Here is a 26,287-nt window from a genome sequence, read left to right as displayed (position 1 = left end):
GATTAATATACAGTTGCATGTGCCTTAAACTTCACATGGGAATATTTGCATGTATCTAATGTAATCTATATAAAACATTTTTCAATCAAAAAATAAAATTAATCGCTAACCCCAACCCAACTATCTATTTTGTATTGCTTATAGTTATGAGATTGGTCACAGTTTGGTACGTTCACTTTTCATTAGGTAATTTCAAGTCTGATTTAAATAACATTGTCACATTTAACCTTAAAATGTTATGAAATTCATGTAAATGTAAACTTTTCTGGCTCAGTGATTTTTCAGAAGATTTTTAATGATTTTCCATATACATTTGTATGTATAAAAACTTTGATCCCCTACTGTGGCCCCATCTTACCCCCGAGGACCATGATTTTTACAAACTTGAATCTGCACTATGTCAGGATCAAAGCTCTCATTGCAAATTAATGTAAACTTCTTTGGTCCAACGTTTCTTAAAAAAGATTTTTTTTAAAAAATTTGTGTAATGGTATGTAAATCTTTGATCCCCTATTGTGGCCTCATCTTAGCAAATGTAAACTTCTTTGACCCAATGTTTCTTAAAAAGATTATTTTGAAATCTATGTAATGGTATGTAAAACTTTGATCCCCTATTGTGGCCTCATCTTAGCCCTTGGGGTCATGAGTTTAAGGTAAGGTTTGCGACATTTTGACATGTAGCGAGCAAAGTCATTGTTGCATATCAGTATGTTCAGTAGGAATTTATCTTTTGAAAATTGACTTAAAAAAAAAAATTGCCCGTGTTGTTTTTTGACCAGATGGGCTTATTTTTGTGATGTTTTACATTTTCGGACTCTTTGTACAAAAGGGAATACTAGTGGTATGAAAACTACACGAGGCAAACTTATGTGGTAAAAATCTGGTAGAATTTTTAACAAGAGGCCCATGGGCCACATCGCTCACCTGAGTCACCTTGGTCCATATCAGAAGATTTTCCATATCTATTTGCATGTAAAACCATAGTTCCTATTATGGCCCCAAACCTACCCCTGGAGGCCATGGTTTTTGCAAACTTGAATCTACACTATGTCAGAAAGCTTTCATGTAAATGTGAACTTCTTTGGCTCAATGGTTCTTGAGAAGAAGATTTTTAAAGATTTTCCCTATATATTTGCATGTAAAACTTTGATCCCCTATTGTGGCCCCATCCGACCCCCCCCCCCCTGGGGGGGGAGGGGGGGGGGGCATGTATTTAACAAACCTGAATCTGCACTATATCAGAAAGCTTTCATATAAATCTCAGCTTTTCTGGCTTTGTGGTTCTGGGAAGAAGATTTTTAAAGATTTTTCCTATATATTTGAATGTAAAACTTTGAACCCCTATTGTGGCCCCATCCGACCCCCGGGGGTCATGGTCTTAACAATTTATAATCTGCACTATATCAGGGAGCTTTCATATAAACCTCAGCTTTTCTGGCTCAGTGGTTCTTGAGAAGAAGATTTTAAAAGATTTTTCCTATAAATTTGTATGTAAAACTTTGATGCCCCCCTTGAGGCCCCATCCAATCCCCGGGGTCCATGATTTTAACAAACTTGAATCTGCAATATATCAACAACAACAAAAAACGAAAAAAAAAAAAAAAAAAAAAAAACAACAACAAAAAAACTTTAACCCCTATTGTGGCCCCATCCGATCCCCGGAGGCCATGATTTTAACAATTTAAAATATGTACTATATCAGGAAGCTTTCATATAAATATCAGCTTTTCTGGCTCAGTGGTTCTTGGGAAGAAGATTTTTCCTATATATTTGTATGTAAAACTTTGACCCTCTATTGTGGCCCCATTCGACCCCCGGGAGCCATGATTTTAACAATTTAGAATCTGTACTATATCAGGAAGCTTTCATATAAATCTCTGCTTTTCTGACTTAGTGGTTCTTGGGAAGAAGATTTTTAAAGATTTTTCCTATATATTTGTATGTAAAACTTTGACCCCCTATTGTGGCCCCATCCGACCCCCGGGGGCCATGATTTTAACAATTTAGAATCTGCATTATATAAGGAAGCTTTCATATAAATCTCAGCTTTTCTGGCTCAGTGGTTCTTGAGAAGATTTTTTAAAGATTTTCCCTATATATTTGTATGTAAAACTTTGATCCCCTATTGTGGCCCCATCCGACCCCCGGGGGCCATGATTTTAACAATTTAGAATCTGCATTATATAAGGAAGCTTTCATATAAATCTCAGCTTTTCTGGCACAGTGGTTCTTGAGAAGAAGATTTTTAAAGATTTTCCCTATATATTTGTATGTAAAACTTTGATCCCCTATTGTGGCCCCATCCAACACCCGGAGGCCATGATTTTAACAATTTAGAATCTGCATTATATAAGGAAGCTTTCATATAAATCTCAGCTTTTCTGGCTCAGTGGTTCTTGAGAAGAAGATTTTTAAAGATTTTCCCTATATATTTGTATGTAAAACTTTGATCCCCTATTGTGGCCCCATCCGACCCCCGGGGGCCATGATTTTAACAATTTAGAGACTGCACTACCTAATAAAGCTTATCTATAAATTTCATCTTTTCTTGCCCAGTGGTTCTTGAGAAGAAGATTTTTTAATGACCCTACCCTATTTTTACCTTTTCTTGATTATCTCCCCTTGGAAGGTGGCCTGGCCCTTTATTTTAACAATTTAGAATTCCCTTTACATAAGGATGTTTTGTGCGAACTTTGGTTGAAATTGGCCCAGTGGTTGTTGAGAAGAAGTTGAAAATGTGAAAAGTTTACAGACGGACGGACGGACGCCGGAATACGGGTGATCAGAAAAGCTCACTTGAGCTTTCAGCTCAGGTGAGCTAAAAAGGGTATATAATCTATAAGATTATACTATATACTAATTGGTAGAAAAATGTTATTTTAAAACACAAAAAATAGCACTTTTTATATCTTGAATAAAATTTAAATCGGTTGCCATGGCAACAAAAAATGCATATTGAGCAGCTTTACAAGGTCTACGTCAGAATTTTTTTATCTGAAACATAATATTTGGACTATAAACATTTAAGAAAGCATATAGAATTACTACCCAGCGGGCTTTGTTTCCATGGTAACAGATTAATAAGAATTATTTCGTTTATGCGATTTGTCACTTTGTTTTATAATTGTACAACTTTTGAAGAGTGCATTGGGCATTTTCATGAATAAGATACAATTCCAGCCCAAAAAGATATTTATATTTAATTGTCATGTATTGTAGTATCACATTTATTAGAAAATAAGACGTTGGTTTTTTTTCTTTTCTTAATTCAATATTTTCAATATCCCGGCGGGGTTTCCACGGTCCTGCTTCATCATAAATTCATTGTTACATTAGCCCAAACCTGTCTTATATACTACATCTTTGAAATAAATTCCCTCTTCTTGTTCCATTGCTTGGTGTTTGTTTACATAGTTGAACCTTTGCGACAATATAAAGCCCGGTCAGTGGGAGATCTAAGGGGGGTGGGGGGGGGGGGGGGGGGGGGGGGGGGTGGTGGTGGTAACGTAAAGATAGTACAAATGACACTGTCTAATAAATCTGTTTTATGTCGATGTTATGCATATGTTCCTCAGACAAAATTAGACTAATGTTCCTCAGACAAAATTAAGACTATGTTAAGATATACTAGATATTATTCTTACATGATAATATCAGTCGCGTTATCTACATTTCAAGTTCATGCGGTAAATTGCTCTATCAGCGCAAGTAGATGTCTTAGCATTGAAACAAAAAGTGCATGTAAATAGAGAGCATTGTCAGGTTTATTTTACAAAATGCTTGGAAATAAAAATTCCTAGCTTCGTTAATGTCGAACCTTGTCTTTGAGGATATGTACTATTCACAAACAATGATTGATTATAACAGCATAAAAATAAATCCTACTTTCCCTAGCAAGATTCGCAGAGATTACATGGTCACAACATAATTTTAATGGAAATTAACCGTAGCACATTATGTATATATTAAAAAATGTAGACTATAATAATTATAATATCAAAGAAAATGATCATTTGAGAAACATTATTATTATATATATATTGTCATGGAGATTTACACATACGCCACTTGACAGCGGTAGTAGATAACAAGTAAATATCTCATTTTCCCTCGATACATCTATTTTTCATTATGACGCTTTTTTTCATTATGACGTTATAAAGCATGAAGTGCATTGGGGTATATCAAGAGTTATCTCCCTGTTGTTGCAAAACCTTTACTTACGGAAATTACATATAGAAAGTATACTTGACTTATAAAAAAAGTATACTTCACTTATACTTCAAGCATAACAGTTATGCTTGGCTACAAAAAGTATACTTCAAGCATAACTCAAGTATACTTCATGTATTAGTTAGTTCTACTTCAGTTATGCTTTCTTCTGAGTTATTAGTCAAGTATACTTGACTTATAAGTCAAGTATGCTTAAAGTATACTTTGAGCTGAAGGAGGTGACTGAGTTATACTTGGGGAAGCTAGCTGGACTTAGTTTATTTCTAAATCTGTATTCCATGAGTGAGAATGACTAAGTTCAAAACTTGACAATTTGTAATTTTTTTTCCAAAAATCATAGAAACCTCATTTTTGCTCCTAAATTATTATTCAACACATCAAAAAACTCAGACTTGCACTGTGAATACCCTTGCATTGTGAAAAATGCAATTTGTCAAAAAATTGTGCTTTCAGTATATTTAAATGATATCAGGGGAAACACACACATACACAAAATGATAATAACTTCCCCCTAAATCTTAAAATTATTGTATATGCCCATTTTAACTCCGCCATGGCCGGTCCCAAGCCTGGATGAGAAAGGAGGAGGGTTGTGCGCAGGGCCAGCAACCCTGCCATGTAAAAAACCAAACCCGCTACAGAAACCAACACTGAGGAACTTGGAACTGGGGAGAGGATAGACGCTATCCAGGATACTGGATCCATGATGGATGACAGCCAAAGCCGACAGGACACTGACATCCAGACGGCAGACGTTCTCACCCCTAAAGACGTATGTAGAGTTGGATGCTGGAATGTACGCACCCTCTACCAAACAGGAAGGCTAGCACAAGTCATCAAGGAGATGGAGTTGAATAACATCGAGATGCTAGGAGTTTGCGAAACGAGGTGGACTGGAAGTGGATCCCGGAAGCTAGCTACGGGACATACCATCATTTATTCAGGAAGGAAGGATGACCATCATAGCAGAGGAGTAGGTCTTATAACCAACAGAAGACTCAGTAGATGCATGATTGGATGGAAGCCAGTGAGTGACAGAATTCTGACTTCAAGATTTCACTCAAAGTATGCCAAGCTGACAGTCATTATCTGCTACTCTCCTATAGAAGACTCCGAGGAGAAAGAGAAAGAGGCATTCTACGACCAACTTCAGAAGACAGTGGAAGAGACACCAGTCCACGACGTGCTTCTGCTATTAGGAGATCTCAATGCAAAAGTTGGGACAAACAACGAAGGAAAAGAACAGGTGATGGGGAAACAAGGATGTGGTATCATCAATGACAATGGAAGCAGACTTGTCAACTTCTGCGCGGACAATAACCTGGTCATTGGAGGCACCATCTTCCAGCACAAGAACATCCACAAATGGACGTGGACATCGCCAGATGGACAGACCAGGAATCAGATAGACCATGTCCTGATAAACAAGAGATGGAGAGGGACACTACAAGATGTAAGAGTTTTACGGGGGCTGATGCTGGAAGTGACCATTCTCTTATCCTGACAAAGCTGAAACTGAAGTTGAGGAAAGCCAAGAAAGGAGAACAACGATCACTGCTTCTTGATGTGCAGAAACTGAAAGATCCAGTGATAATGAGAGCATTCCAGCTGAAAGTCAGGAACATATTCGAGGTGCTACAATATCAACAGCAACTCGACCTAGATGACTTCAACACAGTGATGATGGAAGTAGGACATGAGGCACTTAGGTTGAGAAGGAAGAAGAAAGAAGAATGGATATCAGCCAAGACCTGGGATATGATTGCGAGGAGAAAAGCTACAAAGAGCAAGCTTCTGTCAACTAAGTCAACAAGGCTGAAGGAGGGCTTAAAGAGAACATATTCTCAACAGGACAAAGAGGTCAAGAAGAGCGCAAAGAAGGACAAGAAGGACTACATCGAGAGGTTAGCTACTGATTCAGAGGATGCAGCTGCTAGAAAGGATATGGGCACATTATACCGATCTCTAAATCTCTCAGCGGAGGCTTCAAGAATGCAGAAACACCAGTCAGGAAACAGGATGGGGAACTGACAAGCTGTACGGAAGAGGAGCTAACATGTTGGAAGGAACACTTTGAACGAGTGCTCAACAGAGAAGACCCATCAACAGAAGCAGAGATCAGCCCCTCGTATGAAGTCCTGGATATAAACACTGATAAACCAACACTGGAAGAGGTCACCAAAGCCATCAGGACCCTCAAAAATGGAAAAGCACCGGGATGTGACCAGGTACACGAAGAGATGCTGAAAGCAGAGGATGTGGTAACACCAAGAATACTAACGGCTATCCTGCAGAACATCTGGGAGACAGAGACAGCACCCAGCCAATGGAAAATTAGCCTGATTGTGAAGCTGCCCAAGAAAGGAGACCTGACAGATACCAACAACTGGAGGGGAATCATGCTACTGTCTATCACAAGCAAGGTCCTCTGTAGAGTCATCTTGAATAGAATAACAGACATGGTGGACCCTCTCCTACGGAATGAGCAGGCAGGGTTTCGGAGAGGAAGGTCATGCGCAGACCATATCTTCACATTGAGACAGATTTTGGAACAGAGTAACGAATGGAACGCGACAGTATATGCCAATTTCATAGACTTCGCCAAGGCATTTGACAGTATCCATCGACCTGCAATGTGGAAGATCATGGCACACTACGGAATACCAGACAAGATCATATCCATCATCAAGATGCTCTATCAGGACTTCCAGGCCAGAGTGATCTGTGGCTCAAATCTCACGAACAGCTTCCCACTACAAACTGGAGTGAGACAGGGATGTTTACTATCTCCCCTACTTTTTGTGATGTGTATTGACTGGGTGATGAAGAAGACAACCAGTCAGAACAACAGGGGATTGCTTTGGACATTTGAAAAGTCTCTAGAAGATCTAGACTTCGCAGATGACATTGCACTCCTGGCTCATCGTTTCCAACACATCCAAGGGAAGACAACCGACTTGACAAACTACGGCAGCCAGATAGGTCTCAACATCAACGCCGGAAAGACGAAGATCATGAAAGTTAACAACAAAACAGAAAGAGAAGTGAATATTGAGAACAACGTAGTAGAGGAAGTCTCAGAGTTTGTTTACCTCGGCAGTAAGATCACAGCCGATGGGGATTCAACATCTGATGTAGAGAGCAGAATAGCCAAAGCAAGAGCAGCCTTCGCAAGCCTGAGGAACATCTGGAAGTCAACAGCCATCAGCATCAAGACCAAGACCAGGATATTCAAGAGTAACATCATTGGAGTCCTCCTATATGGTGCCGAGTCGTGGAAGGTGACCAAAGGTATTGTCCACAGACTGGATGTCTTCCAGACCAAATGCCTACGACGGATTCTGAAGGTCTTCTGGCCCAACACCATCAGCAACAAAGATCTATATCAGAGAACGTCAACATCACCAATATCTGAGATGATCAAGATGAGACGATGGAAATGGATCGGACATGTCCACAACATGGGAGCAACATCAATCCCAAAGATCGCCATGAGATGGACACCAGCAGGAAAGAGAAATAGAGGGAGACCAAAGGAAACATGGCAGCGATCAGTAGAGAAAGAGATGAAGGAGTGTGGATGGACTTGGGGCCGGATTCAGAACATGGCAGCAGACAGACAGAGATGGCGATCCTCAGTGAAGGCCTTATGTGCTTCCTAGCACGAAGAGGATTAAGTAAGTAAGTAATATGCCCATTTTTAAAAAAAAAAACAAGAGCAACGACAACATGGCATAATACGCCTGTAGATTTTGCTCAAGGAAAACATATTTTAGTGGGATTCATATTTTAGTGAAGTTAGCACTGTCCTCTGTGAGCTAATTCATTATTATGCTTGTAGAAATGGATATCAAGATATAAAGAGGGATAGCCTTAGAATGCGCTACTTCATAAATATGGTAATATACCACACACCTTTGCTTGAAACAGTTAGTGCTAAAGTATAAGTACAGGTACAGTATACTGAAATGCAATATTTAAAACACAAGTCTATAAACTTACTATACCAGATTAGTAACCAAGCCAAATCATCTTCGGTTTGTATCCTGCCATCATGGTGATCAAATATACCAAGTTATAATATCCTGGAGCTTACGGTTCAGTTTGTATCCTGCCCACAAGGTTTTCCTAATAAGTGATACTACGACCTTGACCTTTGACCTTGAAAAACAATAGGCACCTTCCTCTCATCATGATGATCAAATATACCAAGTGATAATATCCTGGAGCTTACGGTTTGGTTTGTATCCTGCCCACAGGGTTTTCCTAATAAGTGATACTACGACCTTGACCTTTGACCTTGAAAAACAATAGGCATCTTCCTCTCATCATGGTGATCAAATATACCAAGTGATAATATCCTGGAGCTTACGGTTTGGTTTGTATCCTGCCCACAGGGTTTCCTAATAAGTGATACTACGACCTTGACCTTTGACCTTGAAAAACAATAGGCATCTTCCTCTCATCATGGTGATCAAATGTACCAAGTTGTAAAGTCCTAGGGCTTATGGTTCAGTCTGTATCCTGCCCACAAGGTCCGGACAGACGGACGGACGACGCCATACCATAATACGTCCCGTCGAGGCGTATAAAAATAATAATAATTGTATATGTATATACATGTATATTAGTCTGTAGCAATTTCATAATAAAGAAATATTTGACTGAATTTAATTTTCAATTAATTTTATATATAATACTGTTTACCAGAGCAGGTCTTTAGGTATCACACCGGTAATTATTTTCACTATATAATACTAAAGAGGGAAAAAAATCATTAAAAATCAGTTTACAAAATTGATGCCGAATAACGCAGTCAGACACGTTCTATGTTACCTATCTCGTCTGTCGACACCAGAAAAACAACAACCTACGCGGCATTTTCGAAAATAAATTACCCGCAAAAAACACTACCCTCAAATCAACGTGTTTTTCACATATGTGTAAACAGCCGGAGTGCACCTCAGGAAGTAGCCTCAGCTACCAACAACAAATAGTTCCTTTATATACACTTGGTTATTTCTACAAATTATACAAAATTTCCTAATCAGGGGTACAAAAATTAAGAAAAAAGAAGTGATCGGTCACGTGACGAGCGAAAAGGCAACACGCTTTTTGTGACGCTCCGTCTTTTTGACAATTTTTTCCTGGATTTAATACCAGTTTTTGGTCGCAAATGTTCATAGTGTATATATATTGTGCAATTTAATAATTTCTGATGACATTTGGATTTCTCCTTATTTTAATTTGGAGCTTTTTGTGCATTTTCTTTGTGCCGATACCTTCGGTGAAAACTGGTGAAAACTGCTCAGGAAATTCTAACATATCCACAATGACAAATCAACAAATGATAAAACCGGTTTATCTGCGTAACAGTGACTTTCAAAGCAACAAAACTTCAAGAATAACAGACTTTGACTTGCTTACGGCAGTTCAGAAGAAAGTAAATGATATAAAATGCATCCAACTTGATCGCGACCTTTGGCGCATATATCTAAATTCTAGAGAAAGCAGACAGGTGTTAGTGGCAGAGGGATTTGAACTTCAACAGAGAACGATCAATGTGTTTGAAAATAATCCGTTTTCTGCGGGTACCGAGAAGCCCGACGAGGATATACTCCGAGTGACAATCCGAGGAGTCCCTTTATCTGTTGATGACAAATGTGTTACTGACATGTTAACCAAACTAGGCGCTAAGCTCACGTCAGAAATCAAGTATGAGAAAATACGAAATCCGTCCACTAGGAAAATGACGGACATACTCAACGGAAACCGCTTCGCATACATGCGACCCTTCCCTGATGGCAAATTCCTACCAAAATCAAGTTTTTGTGCTGGATTAAAGTGCTCTATATTTCATCATGGCCAACCAAAACGAGAGAGAAATTTGCGTTGTACCAACTGCTGGGGAGACGACCATATGAGGCATCAATGCGAATACGAATCCTGCTGTAAAGTTTGTCATGAATCTGGACACAAGCCGGGGTCCAAGGATTGTAGACATCATGAAAACCGACAGAAGGATGTGATTACTTTTGGCGGAAAAGATGACCCTCTATCTAATTTTTATGAGTGTGAGATAGATATTTTTGGATTCAATCACCCTACTTCCGAACACGCATTTCAATATGCGAAGGCTTTGAGGTCTGGAGACATGCTGTGAGCTACGAGCATTAGAGAAGCTGCCACCCCACTTGAGTCAAAACGGATCGGAAAACAAGTGACCACGACAGACCAGTGGGAAGACACAAAAGATGTGGTGATGCGTGAAATCATTGAAAAAAAAATCAATCAATGCAGTGAACTTAAAGAACAACTATTAAAAATCGGAAAGTAGAGCACCATCGTCGAAGCCGTGTATGATGACTATTGGGGGTCAGGCTTGGACAAAGCAGGCACTCTACACACCACACAGAAGAAATGGCCAGGGAAAAACACTCTCGGCAAAATATTCATGGACCTAATCAAGAACAGAAAGATCGGCCGTAATCTAAGCACCCAAACACCAAGTGCCCCGGCTTCTCAGCGTGGTAAAAAATCGTAACTGGATGTAAGAGTTATCTCTCTTTGTATCTGACATACTAGAAATGAAAAATTTGTCAATTCGTTCAATTAACTGCAGAGGTTTAAACACTTATGAAAAAAGGGTTAAACTATTTACATGGTTAAATGATATAAACGCTGATATAATCTTTATTCAAGAGACACATTTCATAGAAAAAAACGAACATATTTACAACTCAAGATGGCATGGAAAAAGTATTCATAGTTTTTCAGATTCTCAATATAGCAGAGGAGTATCAATACTGTTTAGAAAACAATTACCTGTTGAAATTTTAAATGTACATAGATCGAATGATGGTAGGAGACTTCTTGTTAATCTAAAATTTGAAGAAAATGTTTTCACTTTTGTTAATATTTATGCACCAAATCAGATAAAAGAAAGAAATGCTTTTTTAAAAAGAATTTCAACATGGTGTAATCAATATACAATTAACAAAGAAAATTTTGTCATAGGAGGGGATTTTAATTGTGAGTTAGACAATGAAAATAGTGCAGATAAGAGTTTATATACACTCAAACAGTTTATTAATAGTTTTGAATTAAGTGATGTATGGAGATCACTGTATAATAAAGAAGGTTTTACATGGTGCAATGGTGACAATATACCAACCTCTAGAATCGACTACATTTTCATATCTTCTAACCTATGTTTTATACCAAATAATGTAACTGTGAGGAGAGTTCCAGGCTCTCACTCAAATGGTATTAGAATGTCTGATCACATGTGTTTAAAACTTACATTAGATATATCAGGTAACATACGTGGGCCAGGGTATTGGAAATTTAATACATCTCTACTTGAAAATAAAGAATTTATAAATTCGATGAACTCATTTTTGGAAAACTTTCAAGATAGTGATGATGACTCACATACACATTGGGAAAAATTAAAAACCTCAATTAAAACATTTTGTATAAACTTTTCTAAACGAATCAGAAAATCATATAATCTAAAAATTAAAGAAGCTGAAAATGAACTAAATGAAATTGAAATATTACACTCTAGTGAAATTGATATGAACAGAAAACGTTTCTTAGAGGAATCTTTATCAAACCTCATAAATGAGAAATCAAAGGGAGCGCAAATAAGATCAAGGGCAAATTGGGTAGAAAAGGGTGAAAAAAATACTTCATACTTTTTAAGATTGGAGAATCAAAGGCAAACATGCAATACTATTAAACAGCTAAGAAATGAAGATGATACTTTAACTACTGATAACGATGAAATATTACGCAAAATGAGTGTTTTTTTATGAAAATCTTTATAAATCTTATGATATTGAAGAAAATAAGATAGAAGAATATTTTTCCAATGTAAGTGTTGAAAATATCCTGAATGAAAATGATAGACAAATACTTGAACTATTCCCAACATTACAAGAGTTTTCAGATGCACTTTCTGCAATGAAAAATAATAAAAGCCCTGGTCTTGATGGACTACCAAGTGAGTTTTATAAAATGTTTTGGCCTAAACTTAAAAAACATTTCTTTTCTACCATTCAAAAATCTTTTGATGATAATAAATTACCACTTTCTCAGAGATTGTCAGTTTTATCCATTATATACAAAAAAGGAGAAAAAAATTTGCTAGAAAATTACAGACCAATTAGTTTGACTAACACTGACTACAAAATCATCGCATTTACTTTTGCAAGACGATTACAAAAAGTAATTAATAATTTAATATCAAATGACCAGTCTGCATATATTAAAGGTAGATTTATAGGATTAAACGCAAGAATAATAGCTGATATCTTTGAATATTGTGAAAATTGTAATGAGGACGGAATATTATTATTTCTTGATTTTCAAAAAGCTTTTGATTCAGTGGAATGGAATTTTATGTTTAAAGCACTTAAATCCTTTAATTTCGGTATTAATTTCTTAAAGTGGCTGAACATTTTATATACAGAGCCTTTATTCAGAATGAAAAATAATGGGTGGATATCAAAAACCTGTAAAATGTCCCGGGGCATCCGTCAGGGGTGTCCCATTTCTGCTATAATATTTTTGTTTGTTACTGAAATTCTTGCAATTCAGATTAGAAAAAGCAATAGCATCAAAGGTATTAACATGGTTAATAATGACAAAGATAATGAAATTAGAATTGTCCAACATGCAGATGACTGTACACTCCCTTTAAAAGATGAAGTCTCAATGAATAATGCTCTAGATATCATAAATAAATTTAGTTCCGTTTCGGGAATGATTCTTAACATATCCAAATCGGAAAGTATCTTAATGGGAAACCTAAAACATAATTATACGAATAATATTTGTGGAATAAATATAAATTCCTCTTGTGTAAAAACTTTAGGAATCTACATTGGTCATGATAAAACACTTTGTTATAAAAATAATATTTTGAATTGTATAAAAGACATGGAAAAACTTTTTGAGGCTTGGAAAACAAGAAACCTCACTCTTTTTGGAAAAACTTGCGTGATCAACACGTTAGCTCTATCTAAGATTTTATATAGAATCTCTGTTCTCTCTTTACCATGCAATGAAGAAATAAAAACAATAAATAGACTTATATTTAAGTTCCTATGGAATAAAACAGATCGTATAAAACGAAATACTTTAATACGTAGCATTAATGAAGGAGGTATTGGTGTGATAGACGTTGAGTCAAAATTAATGTCAATAAAAGCATCTTGGGTTGAAAAATTACTAAATTCAAAGGGAAAATTAAAGTCATATGTAGAATCCTTATGTCTGAAAAATAATATTTACTTTAAATATATTCTAATTACCAATGAAACAGATTTGAAAAATTATGGCTTAATCAAAAACTTTCCAATTTTCTATCAACAAATTTTTATATGTTACAATAAATGTAAACAGAGACAAATGCATTTATCAGCTACAGAATTCTTACAACAACTAATATGGAATAATAAATTATTCACATATAAAGGTAAGACACTATATTTCCCTGATTGGATTAAAAGTAATCTGCTCTATGTCAAAGATATATGTGACTCAAGTGGTCTAAAACCTGCTAAATGGTTTCTTGATAATTTAAAATACAAAAGTAATTGGATTTGCCAATATAAGATTTTATATTCAGTCTTTAGAGAATTTATAAACAAATATGATCTTTCAATTGTTCCATTTATCACAAACTCTTCAATAATCCCTCGCTTTCAGTACGGTAACAAACTATTAAACTTAAGCAAAGGTATTTCAAAAATTTTTTACAAAATTTTATGCAATAAAAAATCACGTACACCTATTTATCAGTCATTCTATGAAAGAGAATTTCATATTCAGTGTAAATCATCATGGGTAAAAATATATAGACATAAAATTGCAAATATTTTTGATAAAAAGGTTGCAGAGTTCAACTATAAACTTCTGAACAACTTGCTCAGCAATAATTTATTCTTAAGTAAATGCTGCCAAGATATAAGCAGTAAATGCAACTCATGTCCAAATGAAACAGAAAATTGTAAACATTTAATATTTGATTGTTCAAATGTCAAAGATATTTGGAATTTGATAAGTTCCTCATTAAAATTTGAAATTAGCTGGAAACATATTGTTATTGGCTTCTATCAGGAAACAAATGACAAAATATCAGTTCTTAATATTTTAATTTCTTTCATTGCTTATCGTATATACAAATTCAAAATGTTATGTAGACTCAAGAGCAAAAATGAAACACAAGAAAGAGTTAAACAACATATAAAATATGAATTGCTAACATATCATAAAGTACTTAAGAAATGTAACACTCATAACTCGAATTATATAGACATTATATTAGGAATTTCGGATAAACTTTAATAAAATTAAATCAATGTGTGAGACATTATCAGTATTGTAACATACTTTTAATTAATATACATATATTTCTTACTATTCATATGTCTGTATTTATTTGTAATCGATATGTTCACGTACCACATGTATTTAATTATGTAAATGTAGTTTTACGTATGATATAAATCCACCTCTACTGGGAGAAAATGGTCTCCCGGCTAGGCTGCCCTAGGGTCATCTCTGGACTCTAGTTTGTGTGTGTGTGGACCCTGAGGCAGCATGAGTGGTATTATGTTTTAAGAAAATCCCTAGCTTTATTATATTTAACATTATGGCATTGTTGTAATTTACTAACTCATTGTTACATTGATCATCATACAATATGAATACTGTATAACCTATATATTTAAATGTCAACTATGACAATATTACTCTGACATGCAATGAAATTTATGTATTCAATGAATGTACATCTAAATTAGTTAATATGTACCCTGCGTGGTACTTTAGTAAAAACTTTGTTATATATTGAGGGAGCTTAGTCAGGGCCCCATCCCTGGCAGCTGCCCTATTATATTAGTTAGTTATTTTAAAATTGTTATAAAGTAAGCTCTGTGAAATAAATGAATAATATATAAAAAAAAAAAAAAAAAAAATTAAGAAAAAAATTAAGAAAAAAGAAGAAGAGGAAATGAGAAAAATCGTGCAAGGAAAAAAATATTTCTTTAAATATATGGAACTACAATTGACTTAAGTTCATTTTGATTGAACAATTGCCAGTGTGATACCTTGAAGACAACTAAATCTCCATCAAAAAATGTCAAATTTGCACAGCAGGTGCCCGTTTCATTCATCAATATTACCTCATGCACATAGCGATCGGAGCAAGATAACTTACGTAACTGGTAATTTACTTCCCCTTGGGACTATCGTGATTTCTGCCCGTTTCATCAGTGAAATATGAGGCGCATGTGGTACTTTTTAAATTGAAATAACTTTGTATAAAATCAAGATATTTCCACAAAAATGGTTTCATTAGAAAGAAGAATGATGAAATTTGCTATTTCAATCACTTATTAATCCTAAATTTATTTATAATATTTTTTAAATTGCTAATTATTTCATATGAGTGAGATCTTTGATTTTGTGAAAATATTCAATTTTCGGTACTATAATGAAATCTGAATCTGGTCAATTTTGTATCCTAGAAGAGCCCATTAATTACGCTTAACAGATTAAACCAAGTTGATACTCACGGGTGATTAGTGTTTCAGATAATGGCCCCCTAATCTGTCAGGGGTTTTGCATAATTTTAGCCTTTCTTCAAACGAGGGGTAACACATTAAGAAGACTAAATACTGGTTAAAACAAATAAATAAGACTAAAGTCTGACTGGATAATGTGACGTTTTTAAACGTGTACACAAATCATACAGAATCATCCATGTAACTGTTCATTACAAAAAATTTAAGCTAAAACATTTCCTAAATTTTGGTTCTAAAAAAGATGTAGGTCAAATATCAAGGGCGCTAGGTTTAGTGACTTTGAATTGCAAGCATTTAAAATGCTCAAAATGGTAAAAATATCTAGTGACAAACTTAATATGCAGGACAGAACACAAATGTTTGGTCAACGTTTTAGAAGCCGGCAATAGAATTATGGCCTACACCGTCAGAGCCTTGATATCCTGCTACGGAGGGGACTGTCGTAAATCGTGCCAGAAATATTACTTCGCGTGTTGGGCCCTTAAAACGAATAATTTGAAATCTTCTGTGTTAAGGAGACATTTTGATGTTCATATGAGTGACCTTGACGGGCATTTACCATGAATTATCTGAATTTCTCTAGAGGACAGAAAATTAAAAAAATAAATAAAATTTCTAAACTCTACGCAGAAATACGAAATCTCTTAATTGGGTTAATTTACAATAAGGACATTGAATCAAGAAGTCATAGAGTTATGTATGATGTTTATGAATGTCAAGCAAAGTCCATCTAACAGTTGCGCAAGGCAGGAGGAGAGGGGGTGGGGGGTTATTGTGCAATATGCGTATTGTAAAATCGATGTGAAATTTTGATACGTCTTTTGGATGTGTTAAATGTTAAAACCGCCAGTGTATGCTATGTAGATGGGTGTTTATACAAATATTTACGATTTTCTAGCTGTATAAGGCAAAAAATACGTTGATACGTATTTATATGGAACTGAAATTTCACATTGTGTATTGCGTCATGTTTCTTGAATGACCTATTAAAACACCGTTTTTTTTTTCAAACCTCTTGTTTTGATATCCAGTGCTGATTTTGAGCCTATGAAAAGGGAAAGGACTGAGAAAAACGGGAAATTGTGAAATTCACGACTTCCTTCAAGGTATCACACCGTTAATTATTTTCACTATATATTACTATAGAGAAAAAAATCATTAAAAATCAGTTTACAAAATTGATGCCGAATAACAAAGACACGTTCAATGTTACCTATCTCGTCTGTCGACACCAGGAAAAAAAAACACCCTACGCGGCATTTTCGAAAATAAGTTACCCGCAAACAACACTACCCTCAAATCCACGTGTTTTTCACATGTGTGTAAACAGCCGGAGTGCACCTCAGGAAGTAGCCTCAGCTACCAACAACAAATAGTTCCTTTATATACACTTGGTTATTTCTACAAATTATACAAAATTTCCTAATCAGGGGTACAAAAATTAAGAGAAAAGAAGAAGAGGAAATGAGAAAAATCGCGCAAGGAAAAAATATTTCTTTAAATATATGGAACTACAATTGACTTAAGTTCATTTTGATTGGACAATTACCGGTGTGATACCTTGAAGACAACTAAATCTCCATCAAAAAATGTCAAATTTGTACAGCAGGTGCCCGTTTCATTCATCAATAGTATACCCCATGCACATAGCGATCGGAGCAGGCTAACTTACGTAACTGGTAATTTACTTCCCCTTGAGACTATCGTGACTTCTGCCTGTTTCATCAGTGAAATATGAGGCGCGTGTGGTACTTTTTAAATTGAAATAACTTTGTATAAAATCAAGATATTTCCGCAAAAATGGTTTCATTAGAAAGAAGAATGATGAAATTTGCTATTTCAATCACTTATTAATCCTAAATTTATTTATAATATTTTTTTAAATTGCTAATTATTTCATATGAGTGAGATCTTTGGTTTTGTGAAAATATTCAATTTTCGGTACTATTCCCCTTTCCCCTCCCAAAAATTACTAATTTTTTTTCCATTTTAACTTGCACTTTTTCCAATAATAAAAACTGGTGAAAAACGTATTTGTTTAAAAAGAAGTTCAATGTGAATAGTTTATGTTCGACATGACAAAGGCGCATCAATTTTAGATTGATTTAGAAAGAATAGTTGAAAAATTTCAGAACTTAAAGAAAAGAAAGTTAAATAATATGTAAAATAAAAGAAGAATGACATTAAATTGTGTTTGATATCTTGTTTGATATGATATTATATTTAGCATATTTACAATAATGTCTAGGTTTTCCCAATTTGATCAAAATGTTGACAATTCTTCCCAATTCGAAAGCCACGTACAAGACCCTTTTGAAAAATGTTGAAAAATCACTGTAATAAGATATTTTTCTATATAACCCCAAGCTAAACTTTGATACCCTATTTTGGCCTTATCCTACCCTTGGGAACCAGTGGTTCTGGTTAATGATGGATGACAAATATTTTGTGAGATGATCTAATATGATTGGACCAAACTTTTTGAGCTACATGTACACTTTTCATGTAATTGCTTTACATGGTTTTCAATAAAAACTGCAACATGCATGTTATGGCCAATTTAACATTGTACCAAACATTTTTCTGGATTTTTCAGTTCCATATTTTTTCGGATTTATTTGAATGTTTCAATATCCGGTTTAGCTTGGATTTTACATTTTTCATGGGTGCACGAGCTTAAGTACAATTTACCAGCCATTTTCTAGATTACTAGTCACCTGTGCTGAAGACCCTATATTTTTCTATGAGAGAAACTTCTAAGATGGTAAGTTAAACCTGACATTTTATATGTAAATTATTCTACAAGAGAATTTATGTACATATATTGTTGTTAACTGAATGTTTACAGCGTGTTTACTTGCGAAAGTGCATTTTTGGTAACATATGTTTAGAGTGCACGTTTGTTATAAAATTCATAGCTTTATCGTAGCGTTTTCAAAGTATATGATAATATGGTTCATATCAACTTTCATAGTATTGAAGGACATAAAATTATGTTGTGAAACTTTTGGTGTGTATTTTTTGTGCACTCTGCAATTTCCATGTATTGATAGGAATGTTTTCCTCTAGCTATTTATGTGTAATATTATGTAGTTTCTAGGAACAAATTTTTCACTTTCCAGTCCGATGAAATTGTTTTTTGGACATTATGTACTGGTTTTCTAGAGTACAAGTGTAGAGTATTTACTGTAAACAATATTACTTACTGAGGTTGATAGAGTATTTGTTTACTAGGATAATCCAGGGGTCAGACCTGTGATTCTTCCGTCGGAAGACAAAATCTCCCGAATTTGAGCCCCCCTTCCGTTCCTTCCGTTAAAATGTAAAATCTTCCGTCATTTCAAATTTTCAACAACAAAACTTTTCTGAGCGCCATTTTTCGATATTGATAAGGAAAAACCCCGAGACAATCGAAAGTCGTCTATTTCCTGTTATTGATTTTCTGTCACAGTGACTGCACAGTTAAACAGGTAAATGTCAATTAACGAGGGTACAGTAATTACTGAAGCAATTTGAGGAGTTTATTTATGATTACACAGCAATTAGTGATAATAAACAATTAGTGGATGATTAAAAAGATTGTTTCTGGCACACGCTCTGGTGATTAGGAAGTGATACCAACAGTTGAAGTTGTTATAAAAACATCAAGTCGGACATCTTTGATGCTGTTGAAAACTTGGTAAGGTGCAGGTGGGAAAAGAAAGTGGGCACTGAAGATGTTCGTAAAATGTGTGGACAGAATGACACAATTGTTTTAGAATGGATTATCTCTAACTGAACTGTATATTCAAAGATGGATACGGCAAGACGACGATGGGTGTGTACAGTTCGAATTTTCTCAATATTTATTTACACACGCATGTATAAATAGTACGTGGCCAAGTCTTGTAACATATATTTGTTCACTACACGTTTCACTGAAAAAACACGTATTCATATATGCAATGTAGTTCTTTTACGTGAGAACATGTTCTTTATATTATTTAGCTCACCAGTACTGAAATCTCAAGTGAGCTTAAATTTGTTAGTAGGCCTAGATCTAATATGTTGGTCAACTTTTCTGAAAAGTGATAATTGTTATAACTTGTTATCTCTGTAATAAATATATAAATATAACAAGTTTTTTTCTTTTAATTGTGGTTTTTAAGGTATTGACTTAAGAATTATCAATGTTCTTAACACAAAAAGGGAATTATCAATGTTCTCAACACAAAAAGGATCTGATGATTATGAACTCAGACACTTGTAACACACACAAAAAAAAACTACTAGTAGCATGATTTCATTAGCCAATGAACACACAAAAACGGTAAAAGAAATGTCGATAAAAAATCTCCAGTTATCAGACCAAAACTCCAGCTGTTCTGTCACAGGTCTGAGGATAACATTTATCAAATGTTAGGTATTTGTCTTTGCTATGAAATACTTTACTTATTTTTGTATATTTGCAGTAAATCACACCACTCGACCACTACATATACACATGAATGTTGTATAATTGGATTATGCTTGCTAGAATTAAATAAAGTGTGTGCATTTACAATGGAGTTGACTTTGAACTGGGGGTATCAGTACAATGCAGTTACTACATACACTGTACCATCAACATGTTAATTTGATATATTGACAGTATAGTTTCTCTACAGTAAATGAGTAAAACCTGGAATGGTTTTCTGTAAATTTACCTTTTTTGGGTTTAACTGCACCATTTGTTGCTTTGTCTTCTCCACCTTTTTTTCCAGTTTTCTTCACTTCTGCGTAAACATTGGCGTTGCTGTCACTTTCTGGACCCCTTTTATTCACCTCTGCATATACTGCTGTTTCAGAAGGGCCTGGTTTCTCATCATTCACAATGTCAGCTGACACATACAGGGCATTCACTTTAAGACCATCATCTAAACATACCAATAATCATCTAAATACACACAAAAGATAATTTAAAATCTTGTCTATTTGAATGGAGTTTGAAATGATGTGAAACATCAGCTCTCAGGTCAATGCATATTAGGTACTTTGTGCCAAAACAGGAATTGGAGACTCCCATAGGTGCCCATTTGGAGTGGAATGATGTAAATACATATAGCTACTGAAATTCTTCACAGTTAAATCTTATGTCAATGTTGTACTCTGCATTGCAGGAGCTTACCAGTGATATATATAACATTACCTTGAAAAGTGTTAACATATGCATCATTTAATTCATAGTAATGCCAATTAAATCATTTCAAACTAGTTCTAATTGTAACAGGGACCGTTACATATGTTCCCCAAACCTCCCCCAATTAAAAAGTGATGTCATTGTAAACCATCTCTGAGAAATCGTCAGTGAAAAAAAAAAGAATAATAAACGGTACAATCACTATAAGGTCTTCCGTCTGAAACGGAAGACCTTAAGGTGGGTCCTTAGTCCTGGATTTTTGGGGTTTAGGTAGCATTTTTTGGTTTGGAATTAATAAATTAACATTCAGAGTAATGAAACAAGAGGTCCATGGGCCACATCGCTCACCTGAGTCACCTTGGCCCATATCTGAAGACTTAATTTCCATATATATTTGCATGTAAAACCTTAGTCCCCATTATGGCCCCAACTACGCCTGGAGGCCACGATTTTTGCAAACTTGAATATACACTACGTCAGAAAGCTTTCATGTAAATGTCAACTTCTTTCGCCCAATGGTTCTTGAGAAGAAGATGTTTAAAGATTTTTCCTATATTTTTATGTAAAACTTTGACCCCCCCCCCCCCCCACTTGTGGCCCCATCCTACCCCCCGGGGGCCATGATTTGAACAAACTTGTATCTGCACTATGTCAGAAAGTTTTCATGTAAAAATCAGCTTTTCTGGCTCAATGGTTCTTGAGAAGAAGATTTTTAAAGTTTTAGAATAATATGTGCAAAATTATTGAATTAGCGTTATTCTCCAAAATGTTAAAAAACAAACAAATGTGGACGCATTTTCCTTATATGGTTTACATATCATTTTTTCTGTTTATATTAGTAGAGTTACATCTGTATATAGTTATTCATGGGGAAAATCCATACCTTTCCTTAATAATTTCAAATCTACAGCTTCCAGTTTATGTATACCCCCATAAAACAAGAGGCCCATGGGCCACATCGCTCACCTGAGTCACTTTGGCCCATATCTGAAGACTTTCCATATATATTTGCATGTAAAACCTTAGTCCCTATTATGGCCCAAACTACCCTTTGCAAACTTGAATCTACACTATGTCAGAAAGCTTTCATGTAAATGTCAACTTCTTTGGCCCAATGGTTCTTGAGAAGAAGATTTTTAAAGCTTTTTCCTATATTTGTATGTAAACCTTTGACCCCCCCCCCCCCACTTGTGGCCCCATCCTACCCCCCCCCCCCCCCCCCCCCCCCTGGGGGCCATGATTTGAACAAACTTGAATCTTCACTATGTCAGAAAGTTTTCTTGTAAATATCAGCTTTTCTGACTCAGTGGTTATTGAGAAACAGATTTTAACTATATATTTGTAGGTAAAACTTTGATCCCCCTTGTGCCCTCATCCTACCCCCAGGGGCCATGATTTGAACAAACTTGAATCTGCACTATGTCAAAAAGTTTTCAGGTAAAAATCAGCTTTTCTGGCTCAGTGGTTCTTAGAAGAAGATTTTTCCTATATATTTGTATGTAAAACTTTGATCCCCTATTGTGGCCCCATCCAACCCCCGGGGGCCATAATTTGAACAAACTTGAATCTGCATTATGTCAGGAAGCTTTCATGTAAATCTCAGCTTTTCTGGACTTAGTGGTTCTTGAGAAGATTTTTAAAGTTTTTCCCTATATATTTGTGTGCAAAACTTTGATCCCCCCTTTGGGGCCCCATCCTATCCCCGTGGGCCATGATTTGAACAAACTTGAATCTGCACTATGCCAGAAAGTTTTCATGTAAAAATTAGCTTTTCTGACTCAGTGGTTCTTGAGAAGAAGATTTTAAAGATTTTTCCTATATATTTGTATGTAAAACTTTGATCCCATATTGTGGCCCCATCCAACCCCCGGGGCCCATGATTTGAACAAACTTGAATCTGCATTATGTCAGAAAGCTTTCATGTAAATCTCAGCTTTTCTGGCTTAGTGGTTCTTGAGAAGAAGATTTTTAAAGTTTTTCCCTATATATTTGTGTGCAAAACTTTGATCCCCCCCCTTGGGGCCCCATCTTATCCCCGGGGGCCATGATTTGAACAAACTTGAATCTACACTATGTCAGAAAGTTTTCATGTAAAAATCAGCTTTTCTGGCTCAGTGGTTCTTGAGAAGAAGATTTTTAAAGATTTTTCCTATATATTTGTATGTAAAACTTTGATCCCCTATTGTGGCCCCATCCAACCCCAGGGGCCCATGATTTGAACAAACTTGAATGTGCATTATGTCAGGAAGTTTTCATGTAAATCTCAGCTTTTCTGGCTTAGTGGTTCTTGAGAAGAAGATTTTTAAAGTTTTTCCCTATATATTTGTATGTAAAACTTTGATCCCCCCTTGTGGCCCCATCCTAACACCGGGGGCCATGATTTGAACAAACTTGGATCTGCAATATGTCAGGAAGCTTTCAGGTAAATTTCAGCTCTTCTGGCCCAGTGGTTCTTGAGAAGAAGATTTTTAAATGACCCCACCCTATTTTTGCATTTTTGTGATTATCTCCCCTTTGAAAGGGACATGGCCCTTCATTTGAACAAACTTGAAAGCCCTTCACCCAAGGATGCTTTTGGCCAAGTTAGGTTGAAATTGGCCCAGTGGTTCTGGAGAAGAAGTCGAAAATGTGAAAAGTTTACAGACAGACGGACAGACAGACGGACGCCGGACAAAATGTGATCAGAATAGCTCACTTGAACCTTCGCTTCAGGTGAGCTAAAAAGTATAAAGGTACAATGTACTTGTGGACTTATCAATCCACCATTTCCCATGACTTCAAAGACAGAACACTGTGCTTTTACCAAAGTATTTAAGTGTGTTAAAAATACAGCGTAGGTGCATTCATTTGTTTGTTAGTTTTTTTCTTCATGTGAAAACGCCTCTGTACAAATGTTTAATATTCATGATTTTAAATAATTATCCGTCACCGAATGTAGGGAGATATTCTTGTTATTCTATTTCCATCCATTATTTGCTCAAGTTCTCTAGTGAAAGCGTGTCAGTAAGCGGTGAAAAAACTACTGAAGTGATTTGTGTATATTCTGGATACATGGTGGACAGGGCTTTCTTGTCAATCATAACATCACGTGATTCATTCACACCTGGCTGAACAAAGCAGTCCCAGAAAGCAGTCCTGGGACTGCTGGGACTAATTTCTAGAGCGGTCCCGTGGCAGTACCAGAACAGTCCCACTTTTTGAGAGAGCAGTCCCAGAGCAGTCCCCGGGTGTCAGGTTGGGTCTGGTTGGTACTGTACTCTTTATGCTATATACCAGTGTACCAAGTTTAGCGTAAATCAAGCAACTGGTTTTTTAAAATATAGATAATATATTACTATGGCCAGTTTAACACTTGACCTTTGACCAGCTAGGTGACTTAATTAACAAGAGGCCCATGGACCACATCGTTCACCTGAGTCACCTTGGCTCATATCTAAAGATTTTTCCTATACGCATGTAAAACTTGGATCCCTATTGTGGCCCCATACTACCCCTTGGGGGGGGGGGGGGGGGGGGGCATGATTTAAATAAAAAATTACATCTGCCCTGTGTCAGGAAGTTTTCATGTAAATTTCAATTTTCCTGGCCCAGTAGTTTTTGAGAAGAAAATGTTAAAATATTTTCCCTATATATTTGTATGTAAAACTTTGATCCCCTATTGTGGCCCCATCCTATCCTTGGGGTTGATTTTAACAAACTTCAATCTGCACTATGTTAGCAAGCATTCATGTAAATTTCAACTTTCTTGGCCCAGTAGATTTTTAAAGATTTTCCCTATATATTTCTAAGTAAAACTTTGATCCCCCTTGTGGACCCATCCTGCCCCCGGGGGCTATGATTTAAACAAACTTCAATCTGCACTATATCAGGAAGCTTTCATGTAAATATCAGCTTTTCTGGCTCAGTGGTTCTTGAGAAGAAGAGTTTTAAAGATTTTCCCTATATAATTGTATGTACATGTATAACTTTGATCCCCTATTGTGGCCCCATCTAACCCCAGGGGCCATGATTTGAACAAACATGAATCTGCATTATGTTAGGAAGCTTTCATGTAAGTCTCAGCTTTTCTGGCTCAGTGGTTCTTAAGAAAAAGATTTTTCCTATATATTTGTATGTAAAACTTTAATCCCCTATTGTGGCCCCATCCAACACCCGGAGGCCATGATTTTAACAAACTTGAAACTGCACTATGTCAGGAAGCTTTCATGTAAAATTTCAGCTTTTCTGGCCCAGTGGTTCTTGAGAAGAATGACCCCCACCATATTTTTGCATTTTTGTGATTATCTCCCCTTTGAAAGGGACATGGCCCTTCATGTGAACAAACCTGAAAGCCCTTCACCCAATGATGCTTTAATTTGGCCAAGTTAGGTTGAAATTGGCCCAGTGGTTCTTGAGAAGAAATCGAAAATGTAAAAAGTTTACAGACAGACACACGGACAACAGGCAATCAGAAAAGCTCACTTGAGCTTTCAGTTCAGGTGAGCTAAAATCAATAATGGTCATTTACTCCTTAAGATGTACCTGAGTGTACTTAATGTTTGATGTCTGTCAAGCAAAGGGTTGTCAAGATATTGAGTGAGCAGTATATTCCTATGTCCAGTTTGACCTTTGACCATGTAACCTCAAAATCAATGGTGGTCATCTTCTCCTGAAGTTGTACCAGTGTACTAAGTTTGATGTATGTGAAGCAACTAAGGTTCTCAAGATATTGAGTGGACAGTATCTTCCTATGTCCAGTTTGACCCTTGACCTTTTACCACATGACCTCAAAATCAATAGGGATCATCTTCTCCCGAAGATGCAGCAGTGTACAAAGTTTGATGTCTGTCAAGCAAAGGGTTCTCAAGATATTGAGAGGACAGTGTCTTCCTATGTCCAGAGTAGATTGACCCTTAACCTTTGACCTGAGAATCGATAGGGGCCCTCTTCTACTTAATATCAACCCAAATATGAAATATCATTACGATCAAGTAAATGGTTCTCAAGATACTGAGCGGCCAATATGTGGTCTACCGACCATCCAACAGGTAGTGCAAAGCAATACGCCGCTCTTCTTTAAAGGGAGGCATAAATATCAACATAGTACATGTATTTACATTTGCTATTGTTTGGACATTTCTTTCTTGAACATGTACCTGGTAGTGAACATTTTGTATAGTCTGTAGCCCCTTATTTCATTAGTGTCTGTGTTTGATAAAATAATGCATAATTAAGTGAATTTACTCTTGTTTCATCTTTTCAAAGTAACCAGTAGAGTAAACAATAGACATGAAAAGGGGCATGCATGGACACGATTTGA

The 26,287-nt window shown here is 35.9% G+C and overlaps 1 protein-coding gene across 2 annotated transcripts in view; it reads right to left on the bottom strand.

Annotated features, from left to right (window-relative positions):
• The window catches only part of LOC125665419 (titin-like), a 197,062-nt gene that overhangs the window by 25,665 nt on the left and 145,110 nt on the right, over positions 1 to 26,287 (bottom strand). For both annotated transcript variants that reach the window (XM_056156017.1, XM_056156018.1), the window contains exon 16: positions 20,516 to 20,725. In XM_056156017.1, the coding sequence (XP_056011992.1) occupies positions 20,516 to 20,725 (210 nt within the window). The remainder of the gene's footprint in view (positions 1 to 20,515; positions 20,726 to 26,287) is intronic.

The sequence above is a fragment of the Ostrea edulis genome, chromosome 2 (genome assembly GCF_947568905.1).
Source record: "Ostrea edulis chromosome 2, xbOstEdul1.1, whole genome shotgun sequence".
NCBI lineage: Eukaryota > Metazoa > Mollusca > Bivalvia > Ostreida > Ostreidae > Ostrea > Ostrea edulis.
This window is presented reverse-complemented; position numbering and strand designations above follow the sequence as displayed.